Source organism: Nicotiana sylvestris, chromosome 3 (assembly GCF_000393655.2).
Source record: "Nicotiana sylvestris chromosome 3, ASM39365v2, whole genome shotgun sequence".
NCBI classification, from domain to species: Eukaryota; Viridiplantae; Streptophyta; class Magnoliopsida; order Solanales; family Solanaceae; genus Nicotiana; species Nicotiana sylvestris.
In genome coordinates, this window is record NC_091059.1 from 72,999,676 (window position 1) to 73,010,696 (window position 11,021).

General features: G+C 41.8%; 1 protein-coding gene across 1 annotated transcript; it reads right to left on the reverse strand.

The window, feature by feature from the left end:
- Positions 1–3,297: 3,297 nt before the first annotated feature.
- On the reverse strand, positions 3,298–4,234 carry LOC104241176 (uncharacterized). The gene is made up of 2 exons (XM_009796093.2): positions 3,944–4,234; positions 3,298–3,900 (listed from the first exon to the last, which is right to left on the reverse strand). Exons 1-2 carry the CDS (start codon positions 4,232–4,234, stop codon positions 3,298–3,300), a joined length of 894 nt encoding a protein of 297 aa, XP_009794395.2.
- Positions 4,235–11,021: the final 6,787 nt, after the last annotated feature.

Here is an 11,021-nt window from a genome sequence, read left to right on the forward strand (position 1 = left end):
AGATAGCATTATCCTCAATGCTAATAGCAAAATAAGATCAGGGAAAGGATTAGAGAGTAAATAAAACTCCCTATGTGGTCTCTGTCTGTATTAGGTCAGGACATGAGTGGGGTCCTCGGACTGCATAGTGTCATCAGCTCCCTCCGGGTCCTCTAACTGGATCTCCAAAACCTGTGACTGGGGGACCACAGGGTTGCAGAGCATATGGATCATCTCCTCAGCACTATGTCTAGTGGCAGCCGATTCTTCAGAGTGGCCAGCTGCTGGTCCCCCATGCTCTGCTACCTGTGCTGCTGTGACTTGCTCCTCCAAGTGCAAGTCCAATGGGTTGTCTCCAATATAAGTAAACCTTTATACCTCCTTCTTCAGCAGCTCCACTGACTCCTTTGATGCCCCGAGTCTTCTTCATCTTCTTCACTTGCTTGCCCATATCCTTGATAGCCTTTCCATGTGTATCCAAAGTGTCTAAGATCTTCTTCTGGTTGTCCAGAAGCTCCTTCAATGAATCCTCCACTGATGGAGGTACCTCAAGCTGTGTTGGGGCTAACTGTGCTGCTACTGCACTAGATAAGACAAATATCTTTGATGTAGATGCCTGCATCAAGTTGTTTATACTGGATAATGTCTGAGAAACCCGTAGTGCAGTCTGAGGGTAAGTGGAAGATGAGGGAACAGATAATAGCACTGTGATGGATAGCCCAGATGAAGGACGAGGCATGGAAGTTGAAGATCCCCCTACTGTGGAAGGCTCTAACTCGGTGGCCACTACCCTTGGCTCCTCAGACTGGCTAGTAGAGATAGCTGCTTTACCCTTTGATTTAGGGTTGTCCGGTCCTTGGAGGCTATACCAATAGAAGGGCTTTTTAGGCTTTACCTTTGTGTCATAATGTTTCTTCTTAACCCCTTGGTCCTCGCCATGATGGAAGCTATCAAGATTGCCCGAGTGAGTGAGAGGACATTATCATGCTGGCATGGGTCCAGCCGGCTGCACACAAATATGGACCACCCTTTGGCTTCAAAGCTGATGGTTTTTCTGGCTATTGGGACCCCAACTGTGAGCCATGTTGGTGTCGTCCATGGAAGGGCTAATATCTCTGCTAGCCATGGACGGGTTGCTTCAACTAGGGACAACTTCTCCAAGTATTATACGGATTCCACATCCTCAAAACTGGCATATTCATTCAAGGTATGGCCATCAAACCGGATCTTAAAGTTTCGGACCTTTGTCACAGTGGTGCCTTTTCTGATGTGGGAAAAATTAGCGTAGAACTCTTTGACAAGGTACTCATTTGCATCTGACAACTTGCTGGTGAAGAACATCCACCCTTTTCTCTCCTCAAACTGCCTTTTGACATTTGGATTGTGGAAAAGGAGGTCTCTCTCTATGAACTGTCGCTCAAGGGTGAGCGACCTTTGGGGCCACCATTCCCGGAACTTTAGATATGCTTTCTCGCTTACGAATCTATCAGCTCACACCTCAGGCTTTCTGGACATAGCCAACCCTCCCAAATTAGTATCACCCCCTCTCCCGTCATCCAGGACCTCATCATCCTCATCAATATTAATAGGGGCAATTGGTGAAGCATGTGCATAATGGGGTTCAGAATTTGCACTACCCTCTCTCAAGCCCTCAGATGAACCCTAAGATGACCCTCAGAGGAACCCTCAGAGGAGGTGGGCTCATATATTAAATGGAGTCTCTCTAGTAATTGTGTGGGGAAATATGTTTGCACAAAGTCTCCTTCTGAAGCTTCCCATGAAGGCACATATTCACTGGTGTCAGAATGGTTTGCTGCTTTATCCGTAGCTTTGATGGAGGCTCCTAACTTGCCGTTAGATTTTTGCACTGCTAAGGGTAGCTTAGTCATGCCTTTACCCCTGCCTCGGGAGGATTCTGCCTTCCCTTTGGACGTATCACCTCTACCTCAGGAACAGGTCATTGTTTGCAACATGCAAGCAGTGAAATATAGTCAGAAAAAAGGCTTCAAGCATGTGTTAAATGAAATACAGATGAAATGCAACACTGCTTCTCAGAACAGAGCACCGCGGATCGCGTAAAAGTGAGTGCAACCGCGGACCGTCTAAAAGTGAACGCGTCCGCGAAGAGGTCCGGTTCAGACTACTGACTCTATACATGATCAACCGCGGACTGCAAAAAATGGAACGCGGCTGCAAATGACACATCGCGCACCGCGTGAAAGTAAACGCGGCCGTGAAGGCAAACTATAAGCCCTCTGAAGTTTAAAAGCGTAGACCACGAAAACTTGGATGCGGTCGCGAAGGACAAACCGCGGAGCCGCGGACCACGTAAAAGTCACCACGGCTGCGAAAACTAAACAACCCTTAGTTCTTTGAAGTGAGGGTATCACGGATCGTGAAGTTTTGGAAGCGGCCGCATACCCTATCATGGACCACAAAAAAATGACCGCAGCCGCGAAATGCAAATGAAAACAGCATTGAAGAATACTGATAGCTAGGGTTTTCACTAATTATGCAAATTATAGCAATTAAACATGCAATATTACTAATCCCAACCCCCATTAGGAATACAAACACTACCCATATGTATCTAAGAAATAATGAAGCATTAATTTGACATTATTCCATGCATTTAACCCTAACTAAAAAGAAAAATTAAAAAATAGAGAAAAGAAAAGAAAAAGATAAAATCAAATTATTGAAATGAACATACTAGTTGTATAATGAGTTGAGAATGAGTGAAAGGAGAGATGAACAGTGCTTTTAGGTGTGGTAAACAGTTGGGGTGCGTAAAGGGTAAAATGGCATGAAAAGGTTCTATTTATACTATTACCCTAGCAATCAACCAACTTACCTGAGTGCGGCTGCGAAATTTTGTCACAGTCCTACTCTGTTACCATTATAGATCTACTTCAAACTCATGGGCGCGAACCGCAAAATAATGACTTCGGTCGCAGAATTACCGCGGTCTGCAAAAATTTAAACGCGGTCGTGACCTCTGAAGGATTTTTGATAGGCCAACTTCAGATAGTTGGCAATTTCCATCAACCAACTACGCGGTCCACGTCAGATTTGTGCGGCCGCAAAGTGCTTGCGGTCCACATATTTTTAAGCGCGTTTGCAAAATTTCATCACTTAGCCAAATATTTCCTTGTTAATTTCCTACACTGCACAACGAAATCTTACATACACTTCACAACCAGTTAGTCTAAAACAATGCCTAATCTAAGAAAAAAATCAAAAGAAAGAAAAACACATGGTTTGCCTCCCAAGAAGCGCCTGGTTTAACATCGCGGAACGACGTATGTTATTTTTCATTCACTTGAAATGGATCAATGCCACAACGTGGCCATCATCAACCTTACCAAGGTAGTGATTCACTCGGTGCCTATTGACTCTAAAGATCTCACCATTCTTGTTTTTCAAATCTAGAGCACCAAAAGGAGTTACATGCACCACTTTAAATGGACCGCTCCATTTTGACTTTAGCTTTCCTGGAAACATCCGCAACTGAGAGTTGAATAAGAGAGCAAGTTCACCTTCTTTGAATTCTTTGTTCCGGATATACTTATAATATAGGTACTTCATCTTGTCCTTATACAAGGACGAATTGGAGTAAGTATGGAACCGAAACTCATCAAGTTCATTCAATTGCTCCACCCAAAGATTGGCAGCTACATCCCACTCTAGGTTCAACTTCTTCAATGCCCACATGGCCTTATACTCTAATTCCACCGGGAGGTGACATGCTTTCCCAAACACCAACCGATACAGAGACATACCAATTGGAATCTTGTAAGCTTTTCTATAGGCCCATAAAGCAACATCAAGTTTCCTTGACCAATCAGTCCAGTTTGCATTGACAGTTTTGGATAGAATACTCTTGATCTCCCTATTGGAGACCTCAACCTGTCCACTTGCCTAGGGGTGATAGGGGGTTGACACCTTATGAGTGACGCCATACTTGGAGAGTAAAGTGACAAAGGCTTTGTTGCAAAAAATGAGAACCCTCATCACTAATTATGTCTCTTAGAGTGTCGAGCCTTGTGAATATGTTTTTTTTCAAGAAAGTCACCACACTCCGTGCTTCATTGTTAGGCAAAGCCACAACCTCAACCCCTTTGGAAATGTAATCCATAGCAACAAGAATATAGGTGTTCCCACACAGACTCACAAATGGACCCATAAAGTAGAGGCCCCATACATCAAAAATATCAATCTCAAGGATGGTGGTAAGAGGCATCTCATTCTTCATGGAAATCCCTCCGGCTCATTGGCAATCATCAAATCGCTTAACAAGCTCACTAGCATCTTTGTACAAGGTGGGCCTATAGAATCCACAGCTTAGGACCTTTATAGTAGTTCTCGCCACACCTTGGTGACCAATATAGGGTGAGGAATGGCAAGCTTCAAGAATACCATATTGCTCTTCTTCTGGAACACATCTCCGGATAACACCATCGTTGCAAATTTTGAAAAGATATGGCTCGTTCTAATAATAATCCAAGCAGTCCCATTTGAGTTTCTTCATTTGGTTTGAAGAGAACTCATTCAGGATAATTCTGCTCATAAGATAGTTAGCCACATTGGCATACCAAGGCATCCGATCAAAGACATGGAAAGGAGTTGTTCATTCGGAAATGAATCACTAATCTCAAGGCCATCATGGGGCCTCCCCTCCTCTTCCAAACGGGACAAGTGGTCCGCTACTTGATTCTCACTCCCTTTTCGGTCTATGATTTCAAGATCAAACTCTTGTAGAAGAAGTACCCACCTCATCAATCTAGCCTTTGATTCCTTCTTACTCATCAAATAACAAAGCATCGAGTGATCGGTGTAAACAATCACTTTGGTACCCATGAGGTACGACTAGAACTTTTCCATAGCAAAAACAATGGCTAAGAGTTCTTTCTCAGTCACCGTATAGTTGACTTTGGCATCGTTCATGGTCTTACTACCATAGTAGACCGGATGGAATATCTTGTTGATTCTTTTCCCCAATACCGCTCCTACCGCCACATCGCTAGCATCACACATAAGCTCAAATGGTATGCTCCAATTTGGTACGGTAATGATGGGAGTGGTAGTTAACCTATACTTTAGTAGCTCAAAAGCGTTCATACAATCTTCATTGAACACAAATTTTGGCATCTTTTTCCAACAACTTGCACAAGGGGTTCACCACATTTGAAAAATCCTTGATGAACCGACGGTAGAACCTCGCATAACCTAGAAAGCTCCTCACTGCTTTGGTGGAAGTAGGAGAAGGGAGTTCTGATATCACTTTAATTTTTCTTTATCCACTTCAAAACCATTCTTGGAGATCTTATGGCCTAGGACAATGCCATCCTCAACTATAAAGTGACATTTCTTCCAATTAAGCACCAAGTTGTTATCTTAAAAACATGCCAAGACTTTATCAAGATTATCCAAACACTCATAAAAACAATCCCCCACAACAGAGAAATCATCCATGAAAACCTCGAGGAAGTCCTCCACAATATCCATGAATATTGCTATCATACACCATTGAAACGTAGCGGGTGCATTACATAAACCAAACGACATCCTTGAGAATGCAAATGTGCCATACAGAAAACTGAAGGTGGTCTTCTCTTGGTCTTTAGGTGCAATAAGAATCTTGTTATACCCGGAATACCCATCCAAGAAGCAATAATAAGCGTGTCCGACTAACCTATCCAACATTTGATCATGAAATGGAAGCAGAAAATGGTCTTTCCGAGTCACTTTGTTGAGCTTTCTATAATCCATGCATACCCTCCAACCGATGACAGTTCTTGTGGGGGTGAACTCATTGTTGTCAATTGTAATCACAGTTATGCCCACCTTCTTTGGGACACATTGTACCGGTGAAGTCCATGAACTATCAGAAATAGGGTAGACAACCCCAACATCCAACCACTTGATGACCTCTTTCTTGACAACCTCTTGTATGGCCTAATTCAACCTTCTTTGATGTTCCACGAAGGGTTTGGAATCCTCCTCCAATATGATTTTGTGCATGCAAAAGGCGGGGCTTATAGTTCGAATATCTGCCAATGTCCAACCTGTTTCTTTCTTCCTCCTTTGGAACACTGCAAGGGTAGCATTTACCTATGCGTTAGTTAAGCACAAGGAAAGAATAACAGGTAAAGTAGAACAAGGGCCTAAGAACTCATACCTCAGGTATGAAGTCAAAGGCTTCAACTCCAATATGGGAGGCTCCTCGATTGAGGGCTTTGTTGGTGGAGTCTTCCGGTTCTCAAGGTCCAAGGAAAGTTTCCGGGGCTCACATGTATATGAACCCATTCCTTGCAAAGCATTGACATATTCAACCAAGCCTTCCTTCTCATCCACATCATGATTCAGCAACACAACTTCCAATGGGTCTTCCACATTAATCACAGCACTTTGGAGCCATGGAGTGCACAATAGCACTGACTTGATGTGTCATTTTGATCGTTTCATAGTTCATTGATCTCTTCTTTGTTATCAAGTCCTTCATGAACTTGGCATATCCCGGCATTTGTTCTAGAGCTTCAACCAAAGGCACATTTATGGACAAATGTTTCATCATATCAATAAATTTCTTGAACTATTTCTCATTGTTTTGTTTTTCAATCCTTTGAGGATACGGTGGAGGAGGCCTTGTCAAAGGAGCCTTGGCTTTGGGCACTACTGTTTCTGTCATGTCTATCACATATTTCCTAGATGGGTTCACATCATTTTGTGTCTCCTCGACATTGTCAATAATGTCTATCCTCACTTCATCATTCACATTCTCATCACTCACTTGCACATTATTGCTTTGCTCATCATCATCTTGCACCAACACATCATCACTCGTAATCTTTCTTGGATTAGAGGTATTAGCATCTCCACCTCTACCACTTCTTGTTGTCACCACCATAGCATGGACCGTATTGTTTCCACCCTTCGGGTTTACCACCGTATCACTTGGTAGTTCCCCCTTAGGACGAGTATTCAAAGCTTGAGAAATTTGGCCAAATTGGACTTCCAAGTTGCGGATAAAACTATTGTGGAAGGTCAATTGGGCATCAAATTCGGTGTTTTTCTTCATCATTTGCTCGAACATTAATTCAATTTGTCCCATTTCATTATTGGAAGAGCTAGGACCTTGTGACGAAAATGGATGCGGGTTGTTCGGTTGTTGATACATCGAAGGCCTTTGAAAGCCCGTCCCCCGATTCCCTTGATTATTGTTTTTCCAACCCCCTTGATTGTTATTGCCTCCCCAGTTACTATTATTGTTGCCACCCCAATTGCCTTGGTTTCCTTGGTTACCCCAATTTTGATTGTTCTTATTCCCTCATTTGTTTTGGCTGTTGTTGTTGCCATTATTCCAATTTCCTTGTTGACCTTGATTTCCCTAATTTCCTTGTGATTTCCACTATTGTTGATTCGGAGAATTGCCCTATTGACCCTGATAATTGTTCATATATTGAACCTCTACACTTTGATCATCATATGAATAATCTTGATTGTACCCGCTACCACTTTGCTCAAATTGGTCCAGATTTTTTGAACTTGTTGACCTTGTTGCATTCTTTTATTGATCATCATATTCACTCCTTCCATGGAATTCACTTGTTTTGGCCAATTGGTTCATAGTAGTAGTCAACTCGGCTATTGATTGGTCGTGGTCATGGAGCACACTGTTAAGGTGATTAACATTAGGATCACCTTGTGGCACATTAGCTCGACTTTGCCATGGCGAAGAGGTACCAACCATCTCATCAAGTATTTCATGCGCTTTGTCATATGGCGTATTCATGAAGTTCTCCCGGCGAGTTGGTTAACCACACATTGGTTTGTTGTGTTGATGCCATGGTAGAATCTTTGTTAGATCATGGCTTCAGTCATATCATTATTCGGACATTCTTTAACCATCGTCTGATACCTTTCCCAAATCTCATGAAGCAATTCATTTGGCTCTTGTTTAAAAGCAAGGATCTCATCTCTTAGCGTCACCATATGTCCCGGAGAAAAGAACATTGTGATGAACTTCTTGGCCAACTCATACCAAGTGGTGATGGAATAGTTGGGTAACCTTTCTAGCCAATCTAAAGCCTTCCCCCTTAGAGAAAATGGGAAAAACCTTAACCGCAATGCATCCTCGGAGACATTAGTTTGCTTGCTCCCCGAGCACGTATCAACAAAACCTTTGAGATGCTTGTAGGCGTTTTGGTGGGAAGCTCCAGTGAAGAAACCCCTCTGTTCCAAGAGTGTAAGCATGGCATTGGTTATTGAAAGTTGCCTGCCCTAATCTGGGGCGGGACTATTGCACTTGCATAGCCTTCGTTAGGCAACACCCGGTGTGCTACCCTTGTTGGAGGTGGGGGAGGGTTTGGAATATTATCATTAGGCTGTCGGCCTCTCCTTTGTGCTTGAGTTTCGGGTTGAATCTCATCTACGTGATCATCATCTACCTCCTCCCATAGTAAAAAATTTCCAAGGTCTTCATTGTTAAGAGCCATTTGGTACTTAAGAGCAATTCACACACAAATTAAAAAAACGGAAGGAAAGAAAAACAAAACACACAAATACATATCTAAAATTGTCTAACTCACCGGCAACGATGCCAAAAATTGATCGGGTCCAAGCCTGCACTACTATTGAGTACCGAGGATGGTTGTTGCAGTTTTATCCAACTAGGTCGGGATAGAATCCACAGGGAGTTAATTTGTTTGGAATTAGATTTATATCCAAGTCTAGATGCGGGTTTTGCTCTTAATTACACTCCCATAAATAGTTGGTTTGTTTTCTACTTCTACTTCTATTGTATAGCATGCAATATTTGATACTAAGTATAATGTTTTTGTTGTTATTTTTCAAGGGTTTAAAAGGACTAGGGTAGTGACTTCCACCTAGGTGGATATCTAACGAGTAGCAAGAATCTAGGGCAATCACATTATTAATTGGGGTCATAATATAGCTATCACACCCGGGGTACTCACTCTATACCTCTCGGTAGTTTGAGTGATTTTGCTCAATTTGTCTTTCTCAAGTCTGAATGGGTATTCATGCAATTCAAGTGATTTTAGCTCAACTCTAGTATTACTATCTCTAGGTTTAACCCTTTAATTGGGGCTATCAATTTCTCGACTTCATCTCAATTCCTTCTTAGCCTAGTTTTCCTAGACGTAATCCCTCTTTCTCAATTAGAGACTAAGTCATAAAGGAATAAATTAGTATTTGCAACAACTAATTCAATAGTTCTAGCAAGAACTAGGGTATATATCACTAACCTATACACATTCAAACCCTAAAATTCAAGACCCATCGAATACCCACAGTAGGGTTTGAACGCAACCCTAGCTATGGGTTTAGCTACTCATGAAAATAACAGAAATCTAAGATGAAATAAAGATAACATCCATAATACTAGATTAAAATATGAAAATCTAATATTAAAAGATGAAACTAGTACAAAATTTCCCAAAACTGAATATCTAGCCGTCTCACGTGCTCAGCTAAAACAAAAACTTAACCTAAAAATGTAAAAAAGATCTATTTATACTAAGCTGAAATTTTCGAACAAAAATACCCCTGCGGAGTTTTTGCGGCCGTGTAAATTTTACCGCGGCCGCACTCTTGCTTCCGCGAACACATAATACTGACTGCGGTCCGCGTTTTTAACTTTTGTATTTGGGCTGAGGTTTGTTTCTCGGGCCGCATAATTTCCATCGCTGTCGCGTAGTGGATTTTTGCGGCTGTGTAATTCTACCGCGGACCGCACTCTTTATTTTTTCTTGAAATGTGAACTCTCTGAATCTCAGCAACCGTGGTCCGCCTAATTCCAATCGCGGTCGCGGTGAGACTTTTGCAGCCGCACATTTCTGGTGCGGACCTCGCTTAACTATTGGCCTTAAAATGCACTCTCTAATTCTTTACTTCGCGGATCATGTATTTGTGATTGCGGCCGCATTGTGGTTTACGCGGCCGCACAATATTTGTGCGGTCTGCGTTTCAAGTCTCCTGGCCCAGTCTTGGTTTTTGTTCCAGATTTGACTCCTTTATGAGTTGATTATGCCTCATTTGGCTCATTTGATCAATTCCTGCAAGCAAGCATATTACGTTAGTTTTCGGGAATACCTTCACGCATTTTAAGCCCAAAATGCAAGTAAATGGGAGCAAATAATTGGTTAAAATCCTTACTTATCACGCGTTCTAAAGAGATTGTAGTTGTTGTTTTTAGTTATATTTATGTTTTCAGTTTCTTTAATAGGAAAAGGGTCATATTTAGCCCTTTACTATAAGAAATAAGATATATTTACCCCTCATTTTAGTTTGCTAATAAATTCATCCCTATCGTTATACTTTAGGTTTACTTTTACCCCTCATCCGTTAAATCCACAATCCCAACCTTAAAAATCCACGTGGCATGTCGTCATGGGACAAAAAGACCCACCCGTTCTTAAATGAATAACACGCCCGACCCAGCTAATTAACCCAAGCCCCATCGACCAAAAATGATATTCCTTTTTTGTAATGAATAAATTACCTTTTTCCCTCATTCCAAATTCCAGTATTCTTTTCTTTGTTGCTTCTCGCCTTCTTCCTTTACTGTTTTCTTCTTCTTTCTTTATTAGCACTATTTAGTCTAACGATTATCCATTTCAACTAACAACTCAAGTATTAAAATGGCAAGACTTGAAGTTGGCCATTACTCACGAGTCACGGATAAGGCAGCCGTAGACTCTTTTTGCTTATATTGTTTTTTTCATTTTTTCCAAGCCTTGTTTATAGAATCAATGTGTTCAATCCAAAGAGGGAATTCTACTACACAAGGTATTCTGCGTTCACACAGGGTCCGAGGAAGGTCCGTACCCAAGGGGTGTGATGTAGATAACCTAACCTAATGCAAGCATTAGTGGATGCTTCCACCGGCTCGAACCCGTGTTCAATCCAAAGAATTTTAATTATTTTCTAATGCACACTCAGTTCTTCTGCTCTTTTCTACAACAATATATACAAAGCATGTGAGAGAGAAAGCTTTTCAATGGACCCAATTAGTGTTT

What these genes read in the sequence shown, in the direction of transcription:
- LOC104241176 (XM_009796093.2), bottom strand. Translation starts at nt 4,234, where the DNA reads ATGAAGAATGAGATGCCTCTTACCACCATCCTTGAGATTGATATTTTT. An exon ending in TTTGTCACTTTACTCTCCAA is followed by an intron (nt 3,901 to 3,943) that starts GTATGGCGTCAC and finishes TATCACCCCTAG; the next exon opens with GCAAGTGGACAGGTTGAGGT.